The sequence below is a fragment of the Oxyura jamaicensis genome (assembly GCF_011077185.1).
Source record: "Oxyura jamaicensis isolate SHBP4307 breed ruddy duck chromosome 4 unlocalized genomic scaffold, BPBGC_Ojam_1.0 oxy4_random_OJ70004, whole genome shotgun sequence".
Taxonomy (NCBI): domain Eukaryota; kingdom Metazoa; phylum Chordata; class Aves; order Anseriformes; family Anatidae; genus Oxyura; species Oxyura jamaicensis.
Window position 1 is genome coordinate 1 of NW_023303816.1, and position 12,263 is coordinate 12,263.

The 12,263-nt window shown below is 56.8% G+C and overlaps 1 protein-coding gene across 4 annotated transcripts; it reads right to left on the reverse strand.

The window, feature by feature from the left end:
* Positions 1-229: 229 nt before the first annotated feature.
* Positions 230-11,833, reverse strand: AUP1 (AUP1 lipid droplet regulating VLDL assembly factor). 4 transcript variants are annotated; one of them, XM_035311440.1, is made up of 13 exons: positions 11,677-11,833; positions 11,292-11,429; positions 10,680-10,830; positions 9,569-9,756; positions 9,409-9,481; positions 6,378-6,451; positions 5,405-5,471; positions 4,710-4,815; positions 4,235-4,390; positions 3,898-4,058; positions 3,611-3,699; positions 353-432; positions 230-248 (listed from the first exon to the last, which is right to left on the reverse strand). In XM_035311440.1, the coding sequence occupies exons 1-12, from the start codon at positions 11,724-11,726 to the stop codon at positions 384-386; spliced, it is 1,302 nt and encodes a 433-aa protein (XP_035167331.1). In that variant the 5' UTR covers positions 11,727-11,833; the 3' UTR covers positions 230-248; positions 353-383. The 4 variants fall into 4 exon arrangements, with proteins under 4 accessions (XP_035167331.1, XP_035167330.1, XP_035167332.1 ...); XM_035311439.1 differs by lacking the exon at positions 230-248 and having other exon boundaries at positions 274-432; XM_035311441.1 differs by lacking the exons at positions 230-248; positions 5,405-5,471 and having other exon boundaries at positions 274-432; positions 6,383-6,451.
* Positions 11,834-12,263: the final 430 nt, after the last annotated feature.

Here is a 12,263-nt window from a genome sequence, read left to right on the forward strand (position 1 = left end):
CCCATGTAAATAAAGCCACCGGCACCGGGACCCCGCGCATTAAAAGGGCGCCGGCCCCGCCCGCTGGGCCCGCGCTGAAGGCGGCCGCCGCCAGCTCCTCCCCGGCCGCAGGCGGCACCGAGCGCTGCGCATCGCCCCTTTAAGCGGCGCCTACGTGCGGCGGGCGGGCGGGCGGCGGCCGCGGCGCGTGCAGAGCTGCACGGAGCCCCGGGCCCCGCCCCGGCGCCCCCCCCCCCCCCCGTCCCCGTCCCCGTCCCGCTCCGCACGCCGCCGTTTGCTTCCACCGCCGTTTTATTGCCGCCGCCGCTCGGCCACCCCCGGGCCGGGCCGCGCCCCCCAGCCCCACGCCGCCGCCGGTCCCGGTCCGGTCCCGTCCGCTCCGCTCAGGGGCTGCCGCCGACCCGCGCCGCGCCGTGCTTCTCGGCGAACCTCCTGCGGGGAAAGCGCGGTCAGGGACCAGGGCGGTCGGGGACCCGGCCCCGGGACCCGCTGAGACCGGCCCGGCCCCGCCGCGGGCGGAAGCCCCCCGCCGCCGGGAAGCTCCGCACCGAACGGTGCGGGGCGGGTCGCGCCTCCGGACCCCCGCACAAAGCCGGGCAGCGAGCCGCGAGGGCAGGCTGAGTGAGCCCCGGCACCAGCCGGCCCCGGGCTCGGCAGCGCGGGCAGCAGCCCGGACAGGCACGCAGGGCCCCCAGCCGCACGCACCGCTCCGGGCAGGGAGGCCCCGCTGCAGTCAGGCCGCCGAGGGGCACAGCTGCCCGCCCAGCTCCCGCTGCGCCCCCCCCTTCCTCTCGAACCCCAGAGCGGCCGAGGCTGGCCGGGACCTCCGAGGGTCACCGCGTGCAGCCCCCAGCGAGCAGGACCGCCCGCGGCACCGAGGAGCAGAGCAGAGAGCGCTGCTAGGCAGGAGCCAGAGGAGCCTCGGGAACGGGATGTGAAAGATGTGCAGAGGAGCAGCACAAAGCCCTGCGGGGTCTCCACGGGACAGGCTTCCTGGCCCTGCCTCTGCTAACAGGTCATGGCCACGGGATCCCGCAGGAGCCCTCAGCCCTCGCTGTGCTCACGTTACAGGGTCTGAGGGGACAAGACGGGCGTCTTGTTGTACAGCGGCAACAACAGGAAGAGACTGGGGAAAACTTGGGCCCCTTGCGGAACGAGAAGGGGGAGCTGGCTACACAGGGCGGGGAAAAGGTAAAGCTACCACATGCCTTCCTTGCTTCAGTTTTCCCTAGGAAGAACGGCCTCCAGGAATCCCAGGTCCCAGAGGCCAGGCTGAATGGCTGGGCCAAGGAACACGTGTCCTTGGTGGAAGAGGATCAGGTCAGGGCCTACCAAAGCCAACAGGACACAAGTCAGTCAGCCCACGGGCCCTGATGGGAGGCACCCCTGAGTGCTGACGGAGATGGCAGATGTGACTGCGAGGCCACGCTCAATGTCTCTGCTTGATCACATCAACTGGGAGGAGCAACCAAAGAGGCCCTGGAGGAGGTGCAAGAAGGAGAACCCAGGGAACTGCAGGCCAGGCAGGGGGCACCCAGCTGGAGGCAGCTCTCAGAAAAGGAGCCCGGGGTGCTGGCAGGCATCGGGCTGAACCCGAGCTGGCGATGGGCCCTCCTGCAAAGAAACTCCCGGTGCCTTGGGCTGCATCAGGCAGAGCATCGCCTGCAGGTGGAGGGAGGGGATCCTGCCCCTCTGCCCAGCACCAGGGAGGCTGCACCTGGAGCGTGGGGTCCAGTGCGGGGCCCCCCAGAGCAGGAGAGAGCTGGATGTACTGGGCAGGGTCCAACATATGGCAACAACGGTGATGAAGGGACTGGAGCCTTCCTCCCACGAGGAGAGGCTGAGAGAGCTGGGACTGTTCAGCCTGGGGAAGGGCTGACGGGAGACCTCACCCATGTCCATAAATACCTGCAGGGAGGGTGCACAGAGGATGGCAGCAGGCCCTGCATTGCTGCGCAGTGCCAGGACAAGAGGCAATGGGCACAAACTGGAACGCGAGGTTCCCTCTGAACATCAGGAGGCACTTCTGTGCTGTGTGGGTAACAGAGCCCTGGCACAGGTTGCCCAGAGGTTGTGTGGTCTCCTCCTTGGAGATCTTCAAAGCCACCTGGACATGGTCCTGGACAGTGGCTCTAGGTGACGCTGCCTGAGCATGCCATTGGAACGGATGACCTCCAGGTCCCTGCCAACCCAAAGCATTCTGTAATTCCCTAACTCTGAAGACAGAGTCTAACATTCTCTAGAACAGCCACATTCTATTAGAATTAGAATTCTGTTAGAATAGTTAACATTCTTTTAGAGAGCCACAGGGCTACTCTAAGATGTAATTCCCCTAAATTAAAGTGATTTTTCACAAAAACAGACCTCTTTAAATTCTTGGTGACAATGAGCTACCTGCAGTTATGTAGGAACAGCCCTTTAAAAATGGGCACTTGGAATTTGCCTAGCTTCAACATCCAGTCACGGGAATTTCCTAAACTACCCCTAGCAGGGAGAAACCGACGCAATGTCGTAAAGCCATAGTATCGCCAAGGTTAAACTGCTCCCTGAGTCTTCAGAATCTTCTCACGAGCACTCTGGAGCAAAGCTCCGTGCGACACCTGAGCTCGGCACCAGATGGCATCTCCCCTTTACTGCAAGACCCTACTGATCAGGGACCGCACCTTGTAGCAGCTGGCCTTTTATCACTCTGGCCTGAACCAAAGGCTCTGTTATCTCTACCATCTTCTAAGGAGTCAGCCAGGCTCACCTGGAGACACCTAGGCACCACGAAACCATTGGTTCTGCTGGAAGCTTATTCCACTGGTTATAGAATTCCTTCTCAGAAATGAGCCTACAACTTCTAGGCATTAGTTACTATTCTGCTCTTCTCTGCCAGATTAAAGAGCGTGATTCCTTCACCCAGAGAGATAATTACATACAGTGAGCCATCTCATTTACAGTAAATTTAACAGACTTCACTTCCCCTGGTATTATTGTGTGGCTCCTCTCCAAACTCATCCTGAATTTTCAGTATCTTTTCTAAAGAAAAAAGCACCACACGCCAGAGTTGGACACCCATCCCACTACTTGCCTCATCCAGACCACGTACAGAGGTCAGACTCACTCCCTGCTCTCTGCTAGTATTCTCCAGCTACACTGAGGAAGATTAATTACACTATCCCTGCTGCCAAACAGCAAGGTTCTTTTCTAAACGAGCATTCCACAGCATCAATACTATTTTCAACGAAATCTACAGTCTCACAATGACTTCTATCAGTCAAATCTGTTACACCAAGGAACAAAATCCCTCCCCCCCCTTTTTCTTTTGCCAAGCACCAATTCCTCAGAAACTGTTTCTGGCAACCAGCTTTCATCCCACCCAGTCCCCACAACCAGAAGCCCGGGGACAGTTCAGGAGACCCGGTGTTTCCCAGGAACAACGGGCTACACGCTTGGAAGAGGTGAAGCAGGCAAACACCGGCCTCCCCTCTCCTTCAGCGTGGTTCACCGCTCCAGCCCCAGCCCACCTCGATCCAGAGAGGAACAGGTCCCTTGGCACAGCAAAGGCCGAGCCTTGCTTGGGGCATACCCTCCTGGGGACAGGGCGGGGCAGGGGGTCGGTGCTCACCTCCTGGCATAGTCGTACAGTGCTCGTTTCCGCTCCTGCAAGGACAGGTGCCGCTCCACCGGGGACTTAGCAAATTGCTTTGTAGCTGGCTGGAACAGAAAACACAGGGGCAATAAGGAGACAGTCAAAGCCAGGAAACCTCCTTATTGGCCCTGTAAGCATCCAGCATGCCAGTTTGGTCTCCAATTTAAAACGCTCGGCTCCCCGGACACCATGGCTAGTTCCAAACAGGCCATTGTGCTCTGGCTGCAAGCCAGAAGGGGAAGCATTACAACCACCAAAAGTACCTTGGAAGAAGGCACAGCTACGGAGCCCTGGATGCCAGAAGCAGCTGCAGCCTGGGAGGTAGATGGAGCAGGCAGGTCAGCACCAGCCTCACTTTCAGGGAAGAAGGGCACTCTCCCCTCCAGCAGGTTGGCAATGGTGGTGTCCACACAGTTTGTTTGGGCTGTAGGAACACAGAGGATGTGTCAGATAGGAAGCTGTTTCCGGACTGTAGCATGTTCTTGCTGCCATCAGGCTCCACAGCGCAGCAGGGACAAGGGTTTATGCTTTCAGGTATCACAGAGACGTGGCATGGAAGGTGATCTTGTGTTTCCGCTAACACCTTAGGCCTATGCTTACCCAGGTCTGTCCTGATGACCTCCAGAGGCACATGAGGCAGCACCTCCTTGACCCGCTGAGCCATTGCTGTGATCCGCACATCCTCAGGAGCAAAGGACCCAACGCCGGGCAGGCTGGAAGGCATCCTGGGCCTGGCTGCCAGAGGCTGGCTCGAGGCTGCAAGAGGAAGAAGAGTGGGCACAAGAAGGCAGCCTGTAGGTACACGGCCCTCAAGTTGCACCAGCTCCACTTCCTCTATGAACAGGGGTGGTAAGAAAGCAGGACCTCCTGCACACCACCACCACGCCTGTGCTGAGGAGCGGTGATCCTCTCCTTACAGCTAGCAACACCCACAGCCTACAGCACGCAGGCACCCCCGTCCCTTGGAGGCTGTCACACCTCTTCTCCTCTCCCACCATGTGTCTGTAGCCAAGAGCAGACTGAGGTTTCCCCAGAGGCAGAGCCTAAGCGGCCATTCCACAGCCTGGACACCCACCTGGGGCAAAGCGGAGAAGCGACGTGTGTCTCAGCCTCTTCATGTGCTCAGCTTTATCTGCTGCAGTGAGCCGTGTGGATACCACACCCAGCTCCATGGCCAAGAGCTGCAGAAATGTAGAGAAGAGTCACGTACACGGCACACAACATGCACGACCCAGGCACTCTCATCTTGCAGGGAGTGTGTCAGATGTACAGGCCTGCCTGGAGCCACACTGAGGGGGGAGAGGACAGGGAATTGATTTCTCCAGGACCTAAGTGATGCACTTCAGTGTTGCATGGAGCACACGAAGGACCAGGAGTATGCAATATCATCCTGCCAAAACAGGCTGACATGGAGATTCAAGATCTTTGGTACAGGAGCTATGATGTACTCAGCACTAAAGGGAAAGGCGGAGAAACAAACACTGTTTGTTTGGTTTGTGATATTATGAAAGGGGAGTTCTTAGCATGAGAGGTTTGAGCTACATAGGGAGACCCTTGCTAACTGGCAGAAAGGATAAATGGGGGATGGCAAGTAGGCCATGGAAAAACTGAGTAATTATAAGGGGCAAGAAGTACAGGGCAGAGTTCCCATCACACAAATAACACCCATCCAGAAATGCCCTTTGCAACTCTCCTTACACCCCACTCTCTGCTGCGACCATCCCAAATTGCAGTAGTCCTACACATCCCTCTCCCACATCATCCTCCTACCTCCTGAACTCGGAGCGCAAAATCCTCACTCAGTTCTTCAGCTCGTCTGGGGACAGACGGCATCCACCTGAATGGGGACAACAGCACTGGGCTGACTGCTTCAAGGGTTGCTGGGGGTGCCAGCCCCATCCGGGATCAACGGTGCAACGGTGCGATCCCCACCTCAGCTCTCCCTGCTCACCCCACCTCTCTCCCCACGAGACAAGTGGCAAACCTTACCACTAGCATACACATTAGGGGCAAGGCGTGACCCAAAGGACAAAACCAGCTCATCACATCTTTATTAACGCTCAAGCATAACATGCAAGGTATCTCCTAATAAAGATCCCAGAGAGGCCCCAAATGAGGAGATGCTGTCATTTACATGGGAGTAAAACACACATCAGCAAGACACGAGCCCGATGCAGCTGGCTTTTCTTTACTGAAGAAACGTTAAGGACTCTTCTTTACCGAAACACCCCAACCCCGAAGTGCACACTGGAAAGAATTCAACTGCAAGCCCCTTCAGCTGCCTCCAGACCCTTACTACACCAAAGCCTATCAGACCTGTCTGGGGCCCAGGCGAGCCTGGACTGTGTCTGAACCACCTCTGCAATTCACAAGGCATTGCAGGGAAGAGACAGATGCTAGAGAACTGAGCTGCCTGCAGGGTGTCACCCATGGGACACCCTGAGCAGCCCAGGGGTGAATTACAGCAGAGGATCTAACTTCAAAAATATACCCAGCAAACTCAAAATAAAAGCCCCGTGAGACTCGTCTCCTTCACCAACTGGGAGCAGGAATTGCGAGCCCTCTCCACTTCAGAAGCTGGCTGAAAGGACCTGGCACAGAACAACAATGCTGAACAAAGCCATGCACCACAAGGGTGCACGTTAGTGCATACCAGAAGACCTCTTACTACAGCTGCAAAAAGTCAGGCTCTCTGCCCACCCTAAACCCTGCCCCAAATGCAAGAGAGAGAGAGAGATAGTACCTTACTTGATAAACTGTGAAGGGAACAAAGAAGGTCCAGAGCAGCTCTGTAATCCAGGAGGAGTCAGCCACACTCTGGGGAAAAGAGCACAATGAGGTTATGGCCCACAAAACATGAGCTACTCAGGTCTCCCTCAGGGAAGCAGGCGGGCAGAGCAGAGCTAAGGCCTGGCCGTGGGGGACAGATACATGGGCAGAGATGCAGATGAGTGGGCAAGAGAGAAGGATAAACCCAGAGCACAGTGAGGGCAAGCCCCAGGGCAGATTCACCTTCATTAGTCTTCGCCAAGCAGAGCACAAGAGTCAGTTTTCACTGCTCCAAGTCATCTTTTCCTCCCACTAGGACAGCAAGATTTCCCCCTCAATATCCCCACATTCTCCCCAGGACCATGCCCTTACAAAGGACTGAAAATGCCTGAAGACCTATTAACGCTCCCTTAGAATCACGATGGGAACCATACGCTGCTGGGAACAGCCCGCGTAATGTCTCAGCTCCCATAAGCTCTCTCTCTCCATTTGCAATTTGCATTGTGAAGTTTTAAGAACGACTCCTCTCTTTGAAGATAAGTCGTTCCATCAAGCCATCATTCATTACTGTCTTCCTATTTCTGAGTTAGTAAATAACCTTTTCCCCACGAAGGACTGCGACGCCTGCCAGAAGAGAGTGGCTGAGCAGCGTCACAGGAGCACGGAAGCAGAGGGCTCTCCACCCTCCTCAGCTGGACGCAGCGTGCTCAGACTCAGGAGCTGGTCTGACCGTGAGCACACAGCCAAACTGAAGAGCCCCAGAGGATCCTTCTAACCTGAACTTTTCAGTGACTTTGCTATCAGATGAACACTGTTTTCAGGATTTCTGTAGTCAGTTGCTTTTGTCCTGCAGGCGACCAAACCTTCCCCAGGCTGGTGGAAACAACACCTCAAAACCTACAGCCAGTAACGTAGCTCCCTTGGCTTCTGCCTGTGACTTCATCCTCGGCCAAAGCATAGCTCCAAGACAGGCCTTGCACCTGGGTTACTCAACAGCCTGGAAGAAGGCGCTATAAATGAGAGAAGCTCAGAAACCACAGCCACCAAGAGGAAAACAAGGAATTTATCTCCTGAATAAACAGATTTGGTATCTAAGGAGCCTGGAATCAAAAGCCTTATAGAGATCCCACGAGCCAGTCTTCAGAGTAACGCTGCCGTGTGCCACAGAGCGACACCTCCCTTCAAGGTTCCAGCCAACTGCAGCTAGGGAAAATTCTTTCTTAAGCCCTGCCTTGCTCAGACTGGTGGTTATACGTCTGTATGTATGTACCAGATGAGTATCTAAGAAAGCTTTCTGTAAAGCACCGATCGAACCATCCAAAGCATCCCATCTCCAGTCCCGGGAAATTTCTGACGATTTAAAGTGACGTAAGAAATCCACTGGGATTTACTTAGCCAGTTTGTATGAAGGGCAAAAAATCCTACGTAGCTTCTGAAGGTAAAAGTCTGAGCCAAGAAATGATCGTAACCAACATCTTCAACCAAATAAGCAGTTGTGTGCATGTTGTTCTCCCTAACATCCATGAAGGAAAAAGACGGACACACAAATCGAAAGCTTTCCCTACAACTTGTCACATTTCACAGAATTTCTCAGAGGAATCAAAACCGTAACAAGGTAACATATTCATCACAAAAAAACAGGACAGCGCATCTGTCCCACCTCGCTGAAGTAGTCATTCAAAAATTCAAAGTATCATCACCGTTAGAAAACTACATCTTACTCCCAAACTGACCTTGTGTATTAGCAGTATCGAGTTTCAGCACATGCAAAGATCGCTGCTGGGCTTTGTCAATAAATAAATAAATAAATAAATAAAATTCTCACTCAAGCCACTTCTCCACTGCGCAAGCAGCTATCCTCCATCTCTCTGCCTTATCTCCGATAAGCTGATTAAGCTGAATGCCTCCAAATCCTGCTCTGTGGGTTCTGCACCATGCCTACAGCCTTCCCGAGCTCTCTCCAGCAGTCCCAGTTCTTGGCAGCAGGGTTACCGGAGCTTCGCAGAGTACCGAGGCAGCAGCTGGCACCATGGCACGCGTGCAGCTAACACCATTCTCCTTGCTGTACCAGCTATTCCTCTCGTTGTGCATCCACCGGCCGTGGGAGACTGCTAACAGGGGATCACATCAGTACCCCAGCTAGTTCGTTACCCACTAACCCACGCTGTACCAGCAAGAACCTCCATACCGTGGCCTACACCACGGACAGGAGCACTGAACAGCCCGCGACAACGCACTAATTGCTCACAGAATCTCACTTGAAAAATACCTGCCTGCTGAGGTTTTACTACGGGCAGTGACGTTTTGTGACCCGCTGGCAAGTGGCTTTAAACCTGTTTAGTGCGTCCTGCCACCTTGAAAAGATGAAAATGGAAAACCCAGTGAGGAGTCTGACCAACATAAAGCAGGCGTTTTAATCAAGTAAGCCCATAAGCCACATCAGGAAGTAAGAAATTCAACAAAATCTCACTGCAAATAAGATGAGAGCAGTTTTACTGCAGTCTCTTCAGTAGCACTAGTGCTCTCGCCATGAACTTTGCCACTTTTCTGAAGCTAGCATTGCACCATAGCGCGTGTCTGCACTTAGGAGACCCCAGTTCAAGAACCTGATTTGGAGAGCCTTGCTAAACTTTCGGTACGTCACTCCGTCTCCAGGGGGGCTGCAGTTCTTTCTAAACGTTTTAAAAGAAGGGAACTAACCAAGAGGGCGTAAGGCGCTGACGGTCACGGAAGCCAGACGGCATGCTGTTAGACAGCCAGCCCCCTAAGAATGCCTACCAAAACTGCGAGCGTAACTAAAAGAACATCGATTTAGGTAGCTCGAGGTATCCAGAAAAGGCAGCTGAAAAGCGAACTGCAAACATGAGAAGCTCATCCCAGGATGACGGGGAACCAGGCCAGGCTGCGCTACCCACGGCCTTCAAAGCAGAAGCAAAGGTAGCGACACCACGGACACCCTCACACAGCTTCCAGAACTCCTCCTTGCCCAGCACCACCAGACTCACCACGGTGATCAAAGGCCTCTGAACCTGTAGGGCAACTGGCTGCACCACGTCCAAGATTGAGAACGGCCAAGAGCTGAAAAGGAAGAGGACAGCTGCCAGTGAACCCCAAAGCTGAAAAAACCCCGAGGACGGGTGCTGCAGGAACACTCATTCCTAGCACCTGAAGCGGAGCAAGCCGGCCCGGCCGTTGGTGGCAGCCTCCTCCGGGAAGAGCAGCAGCGGCGGGTTCTCTCTGTGTGATGAATACGCCTTCAGGGAATCCACCAGCTCTGCCCGGCTGCCTGTCACTCCCAGCTCCATGAATCCCCGTGACCAGCAGATGAAGCCAGGAGCACCGTTCAACGCAGGCTGCGGGAAAAGACAAGAACGGGGAAGAAATGACACCCTGTCCTCCCTTCAAGGCCTACTTTCTCAGGTAATAACGGGAGACAAAGCTTCTGCATATTAGCAAAAATGCCTCTGGGGTCTGCGGGAGCAACCTATATGCTAAAAACGCTAGCGGCAGAGAACGTGCTACCGCCAGGCTTCAGTGGCGGCTCGGGCCCCAGTTTCCTGGGAATTTGATTCCTGATCCTCAGTTCAGGTCGTATCCCATCCATCTGAGAAACAACCTGCTCCCCGCCTTGGGTGACAGCCACGTTCCTCACATTGCGAGCTGCCAAGATGCTTGGTGAAGGACAAACTGCTTCCACGCATTCCTTCTCTCCAGGTGAGGACCACATCTACCGCCACTCATGACATATACCAGTTAACTCCCAGACACGTTTGGAGTCTGTGGATTCAGGAACTCCACGCACAGGAAACTTCGTAAGAATGCAGGGAAAGTTACACAGCTGCCAGCCCAGCACAGCAACCCGAGCACGCTGCCCTGCTTGGGCGCAGCTTCTCTCAGCACCGCCTGCGCAGGGCAGGAGGCACCCAGACACAGCACCCAGCGCTGTGAGAAAAGCCCGTGGCCAACCCTGCTTCTGACAACACTTACCCCAAGGGCCACAAAAAGACACAGGAGCTGGAAAATGTCCACTCTCAGTAAAATCCCTCCCCACTGTAACCCTCACCACTTCTGTTACCCCTCGCCCTGTTTCAGTTTTTCATGCAAACACGAAACCAAGCCACAGGAAATAAAGAGTCATGGCTTGAACAACCCTAGGTTAGCCCACGAGAACTGAAAAGCCTCAGGGCAACACCTGAATTCTGAAACAGCTCTCTGTGCACTTCTCATGCAGAGAGCTACTTCCAGACCCACCAGGCCATGGCTCTGCATTACTCACCGTGTTACATGAGGTCAGGAGGTTGATGACGTTGTGATCGAATTGCGTCACGTGGTTGGCAATGTACACCTGCACATTGGCGTCACGAAGCCGGGGATCGCTCTGCTGCACAAACAATCCCAGCACTGAGCACATAACACGCACAATAAACCTACAGGGGAGAAAAAGGGTTTCCTCAGGTCCCACGGTCTGAGCAGTAGCTGTCTCAGAATACAAACTAGAGCATAGGAATTTATGTGATTTGGAAAAATATACTGGTACAGAACGGTAATGACGTGGCAGATGTAAGGGACAGGAGCTGTTGGCTGCAGCTGGAGCCAAAAGCTGCCTGCAGAGCTACAGCACAGAACCCCACGGTCTCCTAGCAGGACATCCAGCAGTCCACGTGCCTCAGATCGAACCTTGAGCACACAAGAGGCAATTGCCAGCTTTGATCTTGGCAAAGAAAGCGCCTTTCTGGGTCCCTGGGACAAACTGTTCTTAAACCTCCGCCTCCCTGTAAACCTCCGCCCGAGCCCAGCCCCCGCAGCTCAAGCCCCCAGAGCGGGCAGCCCCCCAGCCCCACCGGGTGCCCCGCACCGCCCCGCCCCGGGGCGACCCGGGCTCACGCACCGCCGCACGACGCTGTCGGGCAAGATGCAGCTGACCAGGAAGACGTGCACGCCGATGAAGAGGCGGAGGACGAGCAGGCAGAGCCCCACGGGCGCGTAGAGCAGCAGCGCCAGGAGCAGGAACCCGTCGGTCGGAAACCTGCGGGGCACAGCGCAGCGCACGTAGCCGGAGGGCGGCGGGGCGGCCCGCGGGCCGGCCGGGTCCCACCGCGGCACGCCCGGCCGTACGCTCAGCCGCCCGCCCGGGGCACGCCCCACGGGGCCCAGCGAGACCCCCGGCCCAGCCCCCGCCGCCCCGGGACGCCCCTTCCCGCCGGGCGGTCCCGGGGGAGCCCCGCCGTTCCCGCGGGGGAGCACCAGCGGCACCCGGCGCCCACAGCGCTCACCGGTGCGAGTCGAAGAGCCGCTCGGGGCCCGGCGCCGCGCCCGGCTCCATCCCCACGCGCTCGGGGCCTCAGCGCCGCCCGCCGCCCGCCGCCATCTTCCGCCACCGCCCGCCCGGCCCGCGCGGGGCAGCCTGGGAGGGGCGGCGCTGTCCCGGCGTGCACCGCGCCCTCCCCCCCCCTCCCGTTTGCCAGGACCCCGGAGCCCGGGGCCGCGGGGAGGAGGCGGCGGGGCCGGTGTGCCTGGAGAGCTGCTGCGCCGCACGGCCCGGCCCGGCCCACCCCGCGCTGCCGCTACCGGAGCGCCCCGCGCCGGGACTACGACCCCCAGCGTGCCTCGCGCCGGGACTACCACATCCGGCAGGCCTGCAGGGCTCAGAACTACAGCTCCCGGCGTGCCCCGCGGCGGAACTACCCCTCCCGGCAGGCCTGCAGGGCTCAGAACTACAGCTCCCGGCGTGCCCCGCGGCGGAACTACCCCTCCCGGCAGGCCTGCAGGGCTCAGAACTACAGCTCCCGGCGTGCCCCGCGGCGGAACTACCCCTCCCGGCAGGCCTGCAGGGCTCAGAACTACAGCTCCCGGCGTGCCC